General features: G+C 48.5%; 2 protein-coding genes and 1 long non-coding RNA gene across 10 annotated transcripts; all 3 read right to left on the bottom strand.

The window, feature by feature from the left end:
* Positions 1-450: 450 nt before the first annotated feature.
* Positions 451-2070, bottom strand: LOC122374328 (monocarboxylate transporter 7-like). The gene has a single exon (XM_043353018.1). It carries the CDS (start codon positions 2068-2070, stop codon positions 451-453), a length of 1620 nt encoding a protein of 539 aa, XP_043208953.1.
* A 2067-nt stretch (positions 2071-4137) lies between these two features.
* LOC122374326 lies at positions 4138-8358 on the bottom strand. Its single transcript, XR_006255197.1, has 4 exons — positions 7975-8358; positions 5637-5810; positions 5335-5433; positions 4138-5058 (listed from the first exon to the last, which is right to left on the bottom strand). It is a non-coding gene; the product is annotated as an uncharacterized LOC122374326 (long non-coding RNA).
* Positions 8359-9403: 1045 nt separating this feature from the next.
* LOC122374325 (coiled-coil domain-containing protein 86-like) lies at positions 9404-14281 on the bottom strand. Of its 8 annotated transcripts, none has more exons than XM_043353008.1 (2): positions 13381-14281; positions 9404-10739 (listed from the first exon to the last, which is right to left on the bottom strand). In XM_043353008.1, exon 2 carries the CDS (start codon positions 10707-10709, stop codon positions 9420-9422), a length of 1290 nt encoding a protein of 429 aa, XP_043208943.1. In that variant the 5' UTR covers positions 10710-10739; positions 13381-14281; the 3' UTR covers positions 9404-9419. The 8 variants fall into 8 exon arrangements, with proteins under 8 accessions (XP_043208943.1, XP_043208948.1, XP_043208946.1 ...); XM_043353013.1 differs by lacking the exon at positions 13381-14281 and adding an exon at positions 13167-13328; XM_043353011.1 differs by lacking the exon at positions 13381-14281 and adding an exon at positions 13053-13124.
* Between the last annotated feature and the right edge of the window lie 671 nt (positions 14282-14952).

Genomic DNA, 14952 nt, shown 5'->3' with positions numbered 1-14952 from the left:
CGGACCCACTATGCCCCCCCCCCCACCATCGAAAGGTTCTTCATGACTCCCGGGGGCCCCCGGGGAACCTGGGGGGGGGGGGGCCCTATACACTGTGGGGGGCCCCTTCGAAAGCAGGTGGCCCCCTGCTGGGCGAAATCCTGGGTACGTGCCTGGAGTTAGGAGGGGGTCTATGGAGAGCCCCCCCCCCCCCCCAGTAAAGCGTGTTATACGCAGACCCCAGTGGGGCGCGTGTTAATTAAAGGTGTTCCGCCGCCACTGTCGTCACAGACACAGTAGGTAGGTAAGTCATCGGGTGTTGTAGAAGACGGCGTTCAGGCGTGAGCCTAGGCTCGCTACATCCACTTAATCAACCGGAAAAGTTGTAACATCATGGTTGTTGTATTGCACTTTAATACCTACAAACGTGACACAAATGAAACATGGCGAACTTTATCATGTGCTCAACCATCAGGCGGCGTCCGTCTCGGCCTGTTTGTCCCGGCGCCCCGCGGAGCGTCGGGCGATGCAGGGATGGAGCAGCACCAGCGCGCCGCCGGCCAGCATGCAGCCCGACAGCACGGCGAACACGGTGCGAAACGTGCCGGCCGCGTCTCGCAGCAGGCCGCCCAGCGGCTGCGCCGTCAGGTTGGCCACACCCGCGAACAGGTTCGACATGGTCAGCGTCGACGAGAGACGCTCGACGCCGTAGTACTCGGCGTACATGACCGGCGTCACCACAAAGTAGAAGCCGACGGCGGCGTACACTACCGCACACGCGGCGAACAGCTCGGCGTACGAGCGGACGAACACGAGCGCCAGCACGCCCGTGCCGCCCACCAGGCACGTGATGAACAGGCCGTAGCGCTTGTGGAACAGATTGCGGTCCAGCAGGAAGCCCAGCGAGAGACGGCTGACGATGTCGATCGGAGCGATCGTGGCGATCATGCTGGCAGTCTGACCGCGACTAACGTCAATCTCCAGACCGAAGCGCGGCACCAGCAGACACACGTGCGGAAGGCCAGCCGTGAAGAGAAACACACTCGTCACACAGGCGACGTACAGTGGATCCGTCAGCAGATGGAGGTCTAGGGACCGGAGCACCTGCTGCCAGCAGCCCGCCGATCGCGGCGCCTCCGGAGGCTCCACGGCCAGACTCAGCTGGCTCAGCATGATGGTCGAGGACACCAGCGTGGCGCTGGGCCTTCGGCTGCGAGCAGCGCTCTCGGAGACTGCCAACGAGGGGCGCTTTTCCATTCCGTAACCTTGGGGTAACAGCCGTGCGGAGGAAGGAGCCTCGTCCGGTAGAGGAGGCTTCTCTGCCACTAGATCAGCCTGCTGAGCTTTCACACCAGGCAGCGAGGGCTGGCGTTGCCGTCTTCGCTTCCGCATTTGTTCCAGGCGCATAATCTCGCGCTGCTTGTCCATCGGCCGATACAGCATGGCTGAGATGATGGTGTGCAGCTGAAATCCTCCCATCATCAGGTAGGTGCCGGGGATGCCGTACTCCTCCAGCATCCCCTGCACCATCAGCGGGAAGAACACGCCGCCGATCGCGGCAGACGCGGCCGTGATCGAGTTGGCCAGGCCGCGACGCTTCACAAAGTACTTGGTCACCATCAGCGTGCCGGGGAGGTTCGCGAACCCCTGCCCGATGCCGAAGATGACCCCGTTGGTGACGTAGAGCGCGTAGATGTTGCTGGTGAGGCCGCTGAAGGCCAGACCGAGCATCGTCAAGATGCCGCCGCCTATGCCGACGGTTCGCTCGGAGAAGCGGCGGCAGAGTGCGCCACAGACGGGCGCTATCAGAAAACTGCCCGAGTAGAACAGAGCCGGGATGACGGCCACTTGCGCCGAGGTGAAGCCGTACTCGTGTACCAGCGCCGCCAGCAGCAGACCGAAGGACTTGTGGATGCCGCCGACCAGGATGAACTGCAGTGCGGCGCCGGCCGCTACCACCCAGCTGTAAAAGGAGTCCTCAACTTGGGGATCTTCGATGAACTGTTCCACTTCTCCGCTCCTCTTCGAAGATGTGTGTGTTGCTTTGGAAGAAGTCACGGCATTGGCCTGAATTTTACTTTCATATGACATTGCAGAGACACTCGAACTTCGCTCGTCCGAGGATGGTGCCAGTGAGGTTTCCCGCGACAGTTTGGGACGGGAGGCGTCCGTCCACGTTCTTGCTCGGGTGGACAAGGGGGACACACTCGTCAAGGACGACGTGCTCGAGGTCCTCGTCGTGGGGGATTCGCTGGTTGCCTTGACGGATGCGTTGGCGCCTCCTTTCTCGGCCACGACCCCTGAGGATGACACACCTGAGGACTTCTCTATCGATTTAGAGACATCCTCAAACGAGGAGGAGTCTTCGAGTCCCGGCATGGTCCTTCACCGTTATGCTTACACACTTTCACAAAGTGCTTTCATAACGAGACCAGCCTTCTTATCATTCCAATATCGTAAACGGTTTACGCGAAAGGCAGATAACTATGTATCACAAGTAGTTAGTTCAATTATACGGAGAGATGCCTCAGTTACAAAGCACCGCAGTGTGCCAGTTCACTATCACCGTATCCGCCGTCACCGGCTCATTCTTCCACTGATCGCTAATGCCGCCACCAACGTTCGGTCTGTCTTGCCCAGTAACGCTGTCACCACTGTCCTTTTCGACGAGTTACCGTCTTCGACTGCCGCCATTCGCCGGCCGAAGTTGAGAGTACAACGTCCGAAACGCAAAGCCACCGCAACTACCAATCCTCACACAAACGAGTCCACGACTTCGCCCGTTTCGCCCGCCTCTTCTCTCCCAGGTCTCCACTCCTCGATGTCCCACTCAGGCTCCGAGCCAGCAGCGGTGCGATGCTCTCCTCTCCACACCCAATACCCGTCTGATCGCCGCAGAGGACGGCGATGTGTAGCGAGCTGACACAAGTCGCACCGCAACGCAGCCTGGGCGGAGGCGGGGCGGGGCGTCCATGGCCGCAAGATAGCGGTACGTCGGCTCAAGTGGCCACTTCACCTCGCAGTACCCGTGACAGTCAGCGACTACAGTCCCGAGTCATCGTGACACGAGGGATGTAGGACCTACTGCAGAGCCTTGGCGAACCCATGGGCGTGTGGTGTAATCGCCGGCCGCCATTCACCGTGATACGCCGGTACGCCGTGACCGTGAACCAATGGACCACGACCGTGGCCGTGTGACGTGTGTGCGTGAGGGGGGGGGGGAGGGGGACATCCGAGCACGGAGTAAAACAACTCGTCATGTCTGACTCTGGGTATCGTCGTGGCTAGTGGATTGTCGTTGCAGATGAATTGGAGGTTAGAAAGCACTGATGACTAAAATTTTAGGCATTGCAACGAATATTTTGGGCATATAGAGCTGAGGAACCTATAACACGCTAGTTAATATTCTACACGCTGGACATCTAGATCGTATAGTTCCATAACAAATAGGTTATGGTTTTTTAACGAAACTGATTTTACCCACCCCAGGACGACTTATTACTGTGTACTATACTGCTGGTTGCAGAACAATGCTGGGCATTTATCCAATGAACGTTTGACCACAGAATAAGGCACATGACAGGCGCACCGGAAACATTTAGCAGAGTTCACAGACTGCGATAACTCCTCACGCGATGCCGTGCGTCCGTCTAGACTTGTACCCGCTATCTCACGGCGTAACCTTGTACTTCGATACATCAGCGTCACTCCCGGGTCAGCAGTCGCCAATCGGCGGCGGAACCTACCTTGCGGTGGAGTTTATAAAACACATTGTACCTACCAATTGAGCGCCAGCATAGCTTACTGGTCTTTGGCAATACCTGCTTGGAGTAGAAAGACGCCCAGTCATGCTTACAGCTCCTTCGGCAATGTCGTACCTATGACTAGCTAAAAGCCTTGTGCATTTGCATCAGCAACAGAACGAGACGAATCATCAGTGGCACCTCGTCTATCCTCGTCTTTCTCCTGCCTTTACGTCTCTTTCTCGCTAAAAATGTCAGAGGCAAAAGAGCACTGCAAGAGCTCTGGCAGGTACAAAGATTTAGAGGAGTTGCAGCGCCGACGGATAGTGAGAAAGCTACACTCGTATAGCACACATTGGCCGACTATCTAACCACACTGACCACCAAAAAAACAAAAACAAAAAAAAAAAGGAAAAACCGTTGATGTGGACGGTGTATTTCATAACGTATAGTTAGGTATATCAGGCGTATATATCACAGTGCGGTGCAATCTCGCTATCAGCTAATGGCAAGTACAGGTGCTCATTGGTCTGCGATGGAGATCTCAACATAGTTATGTACATATGAACAAAAAGCCGAGATATCAAACTATCAAATCCCACTCATCCCTGTTTGAACACTATCAATGACTCGAGTCGAGTCTCTTCAGCCTTGGTTCGAAATCAATGGAATATCAAAACGATACGCATATACGATACATGCATGGATATCAGATTCAATTGGATTGTAGAACGTGGGTCTCACAATCGCACTGAACGAACATATTACACTTGGTCAACTACGTATGTATACTACCAGAAAAAAAAAAACGTGGACGGTGAGAGAAAGAACTATATCGCGAATCGCATACCCTAGTTGTACGTGACACTGCCCGCAAAATGCTATGAGTACCATGCGCTACGCAGCGCATGGTACCAATAATCCATGGAGTGGGGTAGCATGACAATTTACCGACATTTTATAACACAAGATAGATAAAAATTGGCCAGTGTTTCACTCAATGCTAACAAGACGGGTAGGTAAGTAATCAATACATCGCGTCGGCACAGCACTGACACACTGCACTTTGGTAACTGGAAGCTGGACATCAACTGACAACAAAGTCCCTACACGGCGGTCCATAGATACGTCAGGTCTCGGGAGTCATAATAAACATCGAACAACACTTGGTAGCTGAGATCGTGGAGAGATCGTGGAGACCTAGCTAGTACTTGTGGAGCCTGTCGCTGGAGGCAGTGATCGACCTGTGGCCCTGGGCTATCTTCCCACGGCGGACATCACGCAGCTTCAGCACGGCCTCCCAGGCGTGGGACGACATCCCCAGGCAGGCGAATATCTGCAAATGGAAGAGAAATATTCAATACGAGAAAACACAGACATGAAGACAAGCTAATGGAAAAAATTCAGTGGGATGGATAGGTTAGGTCATGGCACATGGAGAGCAAAGAAATCAACTCCTATCTATAAACAAGTCATACAAAAAAAAAAAATTCTCTCAATACAGCCTTCCAGGCATTTAATATCTATTCAATGATTCTTATTAATATGTCAACATACCAGTAACAAAACACTCACAGATCCAATAGTAGAGAATGCAAACACAAACACTCACTGTGGCAGCCACCCATGTGGCCTGCAGGTGCCCAAATGAAGTGGCGAGAGCAGCAGCAGTTAGGTAGAGCACACTCCAGCAGCTACTGAAAAACAGCTCCTGACAAAGCACAGGCAATTGTTACGTTAGGACTGTACTTCAATAAACCACGGATGAATATTACATAATTTTCAGCATAGGTATAATGTACATTGAATGTAGAAAGTTCAGGTTGATCAAAATGCAAGCAAGAGAAGTAACTGTGAAACATTTGCAGCTTCCTAAAAATGCCTAAAATAACACAATGAGAAAAATACACTTACCATTCCCAGCCAAGGTAAAAAGTGTAGCTTCTCCACAACATGGAAGGCATAGCAGAGCAGCAACAGAAGTGATGTCCAAAAACTAACCAGGCAGACAAAGTAGTACCATGTAGCTCTTGGATGAAGACTCAAGTTGGAGAATGTGATGCAGAGAAATCCACATAAAGCAACAAACTGAAAAAAGATAATGCATAAAACCAAACCATGTTTTTTTTTTTACTAAGTTTGAAAGTCTTTGATTCAAATTACAAATGAAGACAAAGATATCAATTGTGCATTGAAAATGATTTTCTCCTCTGTTCTCTTTGCTGACCCCAATGAAAAGATATCACATCTTTGCAATTTAAAATATGTTGATGCAAAATATTGTACAACACAAAATGTAAAACAATACAAGACAGAAAATACAAAATATATTGTGTTATATGTCTAAAAATAAATGAACAATTAAACAAAATTATCCAACTGAATTACTTAATTCAGTAGGTGGAACTATGGTCATGAGTACCCAAATATAGGAACGTTCCCATTTTTGGGAACGGAGTTCCCAAATATGGGAACGGGCGTTCCCATTTATGGGAACGGAAGGTAATTTTTCGGCCGTTCGCCCACTAAAACTCATTAGTGCATCACGTTTCAAAAAAGTGCACGCTAATTCAAGTATCTACTAAGTCTCTATAAAATTATCTTTAATCTGACCGTTGCACAAGGAAATTGACCGTCGAATGATATTTTTAATGATTTTTTGAAGTGACGGAATGGTGAAAACATGGGTTATTCTACATTTAACATGCAATTTTAAGGAAAATGAAGCGTTTTTTACATTTTGAGGTCAAGTATAATAATTTTCCCCTGGTTATGAAGTTTCATATTAGCGACACCAGATGCTGACATATGCAAGCGAACACGCGGACAGTCCGGGGGTAATATTGTTGACTTTTGGTGTCGGGGCGCACGACCTCGTGGAACGTCAGTGATTTTACCGAACTACTGTTGTAAACTCAGTTTTAGTGGTTTGAAATTATTCAGCTGTATTTTATCAGCCCGGAAAGACATATTTTATTTGGATGCTAGCTGTTTAGCGTTGTTTTATAAGGAGCGTCATGAGCGTGGTTTTTGTCTTCCGTGTTTCTAAGCATGATCGTTTTGGGGGAATTTCTCTTATATAGGTCGCTCTGTGTGGCTTGTTTATAATTTTTATGCTGATTTCGATCATTCCTCGTGCCCATCCTACCAGGCCTTTTGCCACTTACACTCATCAAGAAAGGAAAAAACTAGATTTTCATTGGGACTAGGTGTTTTGAGGGTGTAACATATTCAGCGTTCCCATTTTTGGATACTTCCTTGTGCTCGTCAACTATCGGTGATAAACAGACAGGTGCTTGACATGTCTCCACCCTCGGCGCGGACGGTGGATATAGGTATGGAAGACCTTGTTGAACATCGCTGAGCGTTGTGAATTACGTAATCCTGCAGAGGGGGGCGTGCCCGCTGCGAGATCGACGGGAATAAAAGCGCAGAAGACCGGGCGAAACATGCGACGGTCTTGCCGGAAAGGTCATCTGATGATTGTTGCGTTAACAATAATTTGCGGCGTTGGACGTGATGCTTGTTAATGAAAAGAGCCCTTGAAAGGCGTCGGTGAAATCGTTCCCAATTTTGGGTACGCCGTTCCCATAATAAGGAACGCTTGCAGCGCCAGTGTACGAGAGCGTTCCCAAATTTGGGATCGCGGCCCGGATGATGGACTGCTTTAGAAATAGGGGAACGATTTGAAACTACGATGGGCCTTACAATATCAAACTCTTTCCCAACAATATTGAGACAAATATCAGGCGGTTCACGATCGTTTTATATTTTTTGGACGTCATTTAACGGTTCTTTTTCTTGTTTTAAATAATGCCTACATGGCGTTCCCATATTTGGGTTTATCGTTCCCAAACATGGGAACGAAAATGCGTTCCCGAAAATGGGTACGCTTGACCATAGTTCCGCCTACTGAATTGGAATAGCTTTAACTCTCATCTTTGAAGCCCAAAAAAGTAAGAAAATGGGTGAAATGGATGAATAAATGAAAAGTTTTATCATCACAACATATAAAAATGGCGCATTGTTACAAGAACAGGTACCTTGATGCATATCAAAACATAACACCATGTGATAAGATAATGTATAACTAATAACACCAAAACAATTGCACAAAACTACAACAGAAATTCATTTCAGTCACTCAGATTTCAGAGATCTAGGATTCAAAAATGTTTAGATAAGTGGAAGGAATGTCCACTGATAAACACCCTCAAAAGATAAATGGAAATATAATGAAAATAATACTCACAATTTGCAGCATCTTCAAAGCACCATTCAGAGTATGAAGGTATTTTTTCTCAAATCTTAGCCATGGCAGAACCTTAGTTGTTGCAGCTGTGATGACTGGAGGGCTCAGGCTCGCCATATCACTGATCATGAATGTCATAACAAATTCCAGCCTGAATGCAATATGCAAATCACAAGAAAAGAAATTATCACTTTTCAATCTTTCCAGTTTCCACAGGACAAGGAGGAAAACATAGCATTCAATAGGCACATTTATGGCTTCCCAAGCGTTCGCTTTGTGCTCTTGACCTCTGTTCGTAAGCGGAAGCTGCCACACGTTTTTAGCGAGTTGCTAGGCATCTGAATTCTGACTTTTTCATTTGAGCCTTGGTTGCTAGGCAACGTCGGTTGAGTTCACGTCAACGAACATGTTGTTATGAATATTTTGCGCCATATCTGTCTAAAATAGTGCTACCAGATTACTTCCAAACTTCTCTATAAAATGAGTACTTTTTGGCGAATGTTTCGAACCCTTCGAGTGGAACCCGGCAATGTTATCTCGGCGTTGTTTCACAGGACGCTGTTACCAAGCTGCTATTCCACTTTGCGAGCTGACGTCACGCTTGTGGCAGTGTTGGAAAAATGGGCTTGTTGATTTCTCCATTGAAGCCCAAACGTGTAATAGCATCGTGCTGCATCACTGTGAATTGCACCACCCTGATGACTGATCCCCATAGCAAACCCACACCGATGCTCACGATTCTTCGATGCTCCGGGATGCGTGAATCGTTCTCCTCTAAATCCCAGTATTAGGATGGACGGTCACCACTTGCCACCATCAGACGTAGGCATCTCCTCAGAAACGGGCTCTAGTGCGCTGTGCGAATATGGGTGACAAGCGCGGCTGAGTCGCCGCCTGGTCGCGGCTGTCCTTTGTTGTCCTCAGTTTGTCCTTTACGACGGTTTCAAACAATCTGTTCGCTGACCGAGCGGCGAACAGATCGACTCCTAATGCCATTTCATAACAATTCCAATTCCATAATGCTGAATGGGCCTGCCCAAATCCGGAACGTAGCTAAGAATGCTTAAGATGTTCGACAGATTGCTGATCCCCTGTTACCTTAAAAATACGACACCGTACCTGACTGGCAATATTTTGTACTGGAGAGTGGGGACACTGTTTCGAACATCGAACAACATTGCAAATAGATACCCAGCTAGGTCGAGCGCCGTGTCGTTCAGTGGTCAATTTGGAGAATACGTTAAACTTCCTGATTGAGTTAAACCTTAAAACGTATGCTATACCACTATCGTATGAGCTTAATTGTCTGAGAAGTGTCATAACCAAGGTCATAACATTCAAAAAGTAATAACACTAAAAGTTTCACCCTCTTCAGCCGCGCGAGCTGTTATTACTGTCGACATGGATGGCACGAGCAATATCACAACCATCACTAGATAAAATATTTATTCGTCTAGCACACTTTTTCCGACCACGGTGGTATCGCGTTTCTGCAGCAGTCGCAGCTGCTTCTTCTTCATCCGTTTTATTTTGTTAGGGTTCTTCACCACCTGGTACACCTCGGCCTTCAGCGCGTTCTCCGCTGCCTTCTTGGCGTTGTACTCGCGTCGCTTCCGCAGGTCCTCTAGCTTCTGTTTCCGCTCGTTCTTCAGCTGGTTCTCCAGCTCCTTCACCACCCGCTCGCGCTGCCGTTTCTGCATCCGCACCTCGTAGCTGACCGGGTCTTTGACCACCACCCGCGACGCCGGCGTTCGCACCGACTTCCAGAACCGACCCGACTTGGCCAGGCCGCGCGGCGCAGGCGCCGGTCGGACGCGGGTCAGGGCGGACACAGGGGCTGCCGGGGCGGCCGCGGGGGCGGTCACGGGGGCTGGGCGGGCCGCGGCGCCCACAGCGGCCAGCACCCGCTGCGCAGCGGCCACGCGCCGCGCCGCCTCCCGCTCCTCGGCACTGCTCTCCGCGGCGTCCACTCGCTCCACGTCTACGACCTCGTCCTCCCCGTCCACTTCCATGGCCAGTTCGGCGGCGTCTGTCTCCGCGCACTTTGAAACGGGCTCTGTGGCGGGTTCTGTGGCGTCTGAAGGCACTTCTTTGCCCTCTGAAACTTTCTTCACAGATTCTGATGACGAAGATTCGATATTTTCAGATCCATCCTCGTTTGACCTATCCATGCTCTGTGAGGCATTTTCGGCTGTTTCTTCCCCTTCTATAGCTTCATCTTCACTCGAGTTCGACGCAGTCGGCGTTGAGCTGATAATCGATTTTATTTTTGTCTCACCCTCTGTTGCTTTGGCTGTACTTTTCGCTGCACCATCTGCTGTTAGATCCACCGTGCTTTCTGCAGCCTCCCTACCAGTTTCAGCTGTCGCCGCCTCCCCCGGGACACACAGTGTTGCTGCCGTCTCTTTCCTCTTCTCGTTGCTCCCGCCACCCTGTTTTTCCGGTTTGGACAGAGTTGTGGTCTCCTCCTCGACCGGTTTCAGCTTGCTGGCCGCCTCTCCGCGGTACTTTTCCAGCAGGACCTTGGTGCGGTGACCACGCGCCGGACCACTCTCCTCGGCGGACCCGGCCGACCCCAGCGGCGTCAGGGAGGAGGCGCGTCGGCTCCGCCGCGGAGAGGCCGCCGCCGGCGGGTCGCAGAGCGAACTGTGACGGGCTCGAGCGGCCGCGGCCGGGGAGGGCGCCGCCGCCACGTCCGGCGAGGGCTGGTAGCTCTTCCTTCTTGTGCTGACCATGGCTATGGTTTGGTCAGCTCACTGACCAGCCTGTGGGGAGGGAGATGTGTTAGCAAAGCACCAGTACCTACCTACTGCGGAGAGCATCTGCAGAAAGAAATGCCCTCTGCTCAAAACACATGGAAGTGTGAGAAAATAAATATCATATTTATCCTGTATGGTACAACAATGCATGTCTAATCAGTTTTGGGGACACCCTATGATCAAGAAACAATGACACTGACAAGAAAGGACAACTCCATCATTTTTAAGATTAGGTATCCCTAAGATGATCTGATCATCTGAATATATTGTATTTTGTAATATGTGGAGTCATTGTGTCAGTGAATCCCTGTTGAAGCAGTTCAGTTGTTGCTTGTTAATAAACAGTTTTTGAGTCTGCCAAATGGGTCTGTTAACTGCAAGGCTGCTTCCTGATATGTGCTGCCCCTCTAATTAGCTTTCTGGGTCTGCCAAATGGGTCTGTTAAGTGTTAACTGCAAGGCTGCTTCCTGATGATATGTACTGCCCCTCTGATTAGCAAGAGACAGCCTTTGTGAATCCTTAACCCGCGCACCGACGGGGGTCTGCGCCAACTTAGTACCGACGGGGGGGGGGGGGGGCGGATGACCGCCCCCCCTGAGATCTCGAGAACGAAGCAAGATAGCGACAAGCGGTAAACGGCATCGGATACGGACGGCCAAGATCTACAATTTTTACAAAGGTCATTTTCAGGTCAGGTCAAAGATGACGTCACAGGGGTCGAAAAAGTCAAAACGGCGGCGCTAGATATGGAGAGAGTTTTTCTCGAATAACTTTCGAATTAGTCAATATAGGAACAAACTAAGGGCATCATCGTGATCCTCTCGTCAATCCGCATCGAATGATATATATGTTGACCTCGAAAGGTCAAGGTCAAAGGTTGACCTCAGGTCACGTGACCTCGAGGTCATCATGTATATCATTCGATGCGTCTTGACGAGCTGAACACAATGAGACCATCCACGCGTCTGTATCTTGTTCCTGTACGGAGTTATTGGCCAAAAACCTTTGGTGACCTTTGATGACGTCACATGACCTCACAGCTGCCCAACAGCAAAACAGACCTCAAGGTAGTGAAGGTTGATCGTATATGAAGTCATGTATGGTATTTGGGGCCATTCCGACCCGTTTTAGTGGTAAAAACAGGGAGTTGATTTTTCCCCCATTGACTTATAATGGGGATGTCGCGAAATTGACCTGACCTTAGGTCACCGATATCAAAATTCCGAGATATACAAATTGTAGCTACTAATGACCTAATAATATCCTGCGACTTTCAAAGGCCTCCGACATCTACTGTAGCTCTGGCACGGTGACAAAGTTGCAAAAAAGTGACTTGAGGTTGGGTCATTCAAAGTGACCTGGTGACCTGACCTTAAAAGTTAGGAGGTTCAAACTTGCACACCATGTGTAAAATTGATGAGGTTATAGTCATACCAAATTTCGCGGCGCTACGCGCCGCGGTTTTCCCGCTATTCGCAAAAAACCTCAGGGGGGGGCGGATATCCGCCCCCCCCCCGTCGGTGCGCGGGTTAACAACCTTGCAGCTGACCACACAATTTCCAGTTGTGGAAGCTCTCAAAAGCGGCCCATCAAGATGAATGACATCAACTGGATGTGGTTGCCTGTTTCAACCAATAACAGAATAAATAAGGTTAGGTGAGGTTAAATTTGGTTAAATTAGACTAGCTTGGATAAGGTCAGGCTGGGATGAAAGTTTCAAATGCAAACATCTGTGCTGACATTTAGTTCATTTATTCATGCCTTAAAGTGTCATCAGTAATTACCTAGTGGTTAAGTCAAAAACACCTGCAACCTGAGCCCTGCTTCAAGGCATGCCGCTGCAGGGTGCAGTGCAATGCTGCTGTATTGGTGCAGCGTTTCAGACTAATGCTGCTGTATTGGTGCAGCGTTTCAGACTAATTCGCCTTGGCGCCCAAGCCTTGCAAGCATCTAAGCTAATTGATGTTTCCATGGAAATCCAATACACCACTACACGCACGGACGCAATGCACTGTAACATCATGCCTTGAAACAGGGTCCCTGCATGCAGCAATTTCTTTTGCTTCTACTGTCCACCAATTAGTGATACAATACAAAAGTCTACCATGTTTGAAGCAATTCTTTCAAAACATTTATAACTTTTAGTTTATAACAAGACTGAGACTGTTCCTGAATTTGATGATATACACCATACACAGAGTCATGAAAGCATTAAAATATAGCCATGCGAATCGCAGGCGACGCAGGGGACAACACACACACACATCTATTTCCACTTTGGAAAATATTCGTTGTAAAATAACCATTCTGCATCCTAACCTCCAAGCCGAAAGAAAGTAAAGCGATGATCATACATAGCGAATACAATGACTGAAAGCATTTTGGGGATTTAGAACATCTGACGTTTAAAAACACAAATATATTTTTTGTTACCTCTGAATGAACGCAGTTTTCTGATAAAAAATCTAACGATCAGACGATAAGCAGCTAAAAGGTTAACTAGTATTCTATAAATCTTAATCTTTAAATCTAATCTATAAATAAATCTAAAACATATTATATATCCTGATGATGTCATTTGCAAACCATAAGCAACATTTCATATTTTACGCTGCCATATGAAGGCAGCTTGTACTTGTACTTGTACTTGTTGGGTTAGGGCGCATAGCCTCGTTGGGCTCAAGCGTCCGTAGTTGTTGTCATCAGTGCGCCATTCTTGTCTCGATCGAGTAGATGTTGCAATCGGTTGCAGCCAGATTGTGCAGAGGGAAACTAAGCAGATGAAGGAAAATGATAGGTTTAGCATGGGATGGCATGGGGATGTATGCGCGGGCTTCGGATATGTCCAGGCAGGAAATGTCCGGTGAAGTATATTAGTAACGGTTAGTTTCTAACATATAACTGATTAAAAACTTAAAAATAGAAACAAAAAGGATGGTTTCTGGTTATGAGTCATTCAATCATAACGCTCTTGACCTCGCATCTGTCCAGCGAGCCATTCAGTTCAAAAGGATCTTCAGGCACGAGTCTGCTCTTGGTACCTCACTCAGTTATCAACTTGCGTTGGAGGGTTCATGTCTCATGATCATACCGATCATAACGAGCCTCAACTTCGGAACTATGCGACTACTTCTACAAAAGAAGGGACCGGATGGTACAAAAAAGATTAACGAAGGTATACATCCAAGAGAAATCTAGAAAAAGAAACTACAGTAGCAAACCAGTACAGGCTGCTCTTCATTCATCCACTAACTGCATCCATCTCTCACACCGATGCATCTCCACTCCCGCATCCTTCTCATTCAACATTCAATCTCCATTCATCCAATCATTCCCACACAATGCACGACTGTTACACACATGAGGACGTCCACAGAGCAGTCGCAGCACATAACACAAAACACCAGAGAGACGATAAAGTTAACAATCAACACAAATTACAAAAGCAGGAGATCACATCAATGTGCCAGATCGACGGCCATGCCCTCCGCATCAGTCGCGACGGGGTTCGCCAATCGGCAGGTAGACTAACATAATCCAATAATTGCACATGATAGCTTCAAACACAAATAATCACAGCTAGTTCATCGCAGATCATCGCAGTCACAGCTTTTTGAAGAGATTGGTAGCACGTAGGAACCTGAAAACCTCGTCAGTGATGTCCGGGTGTTGATCACCCAGAAGAGTTTTCAGGGTAAGTGGTACATCCAATTGAAGGCACTTCTGAACAATCGATTGTCGGTGAGTAGCATACACTGGGCACTCCACAAGTATATGTTTAACTGACTGGGGACACAAACATCGGTTACATTCAGGCCTGGGGTCTCTATCTATTATATGTCCGTGAGTGAATCGTGTATGTCCTATTCGCATGCGACATAACAAGATTTCCTCCCTGCGACTGGCGCGTTTACAAGATGACCATGATCCAACTTCATCCTTTATCAACTTCAAGTTGGTGTTTGAGTTATACTGCTGCCAGCACTGATTGAACAGGCGACGGACAGACAACCGGGATAGTGCTCTTTGGGACCCATTTCAAGGACTACTATTTGATCCAGCGAGATAGCCTCCCTGGCCTGACGGTCAGCTAGCTCGTTCCCAGTGATGCTGCAGTGTCCAGGGATCCACAAAATAACAAGTTCGCGATCAGACAAAGTAATCAATCGATGACAGGTCTCTAAAATCTTCATGATAGTAGGATGGGAAGTGACCGGCC

The sequence above is a fragment of the Amphibalanus amphitrite genome, unplaced genomic scaffold (genome assembly GCF_019059575.1).
Source record: "Amphibalanus amphitrite isolate SeventyFive unplaced genomic scaffold, NRLGWU_Aamphi_draft 001640F_arrow, whole genome shotgun sequence".
Lineage (NCBI taxonomy): Eukaryota > Metazoa > Arthropoda > Thecostraca > Balanomorpha > Balanidae > Amphibalanus > Amphibalanus amphitrite.
The sequence above is the reverse complement of the archived record's forward strand: the minus strand, read 5'-3'. Positions and strand labels throughout refer to the sequence as shown.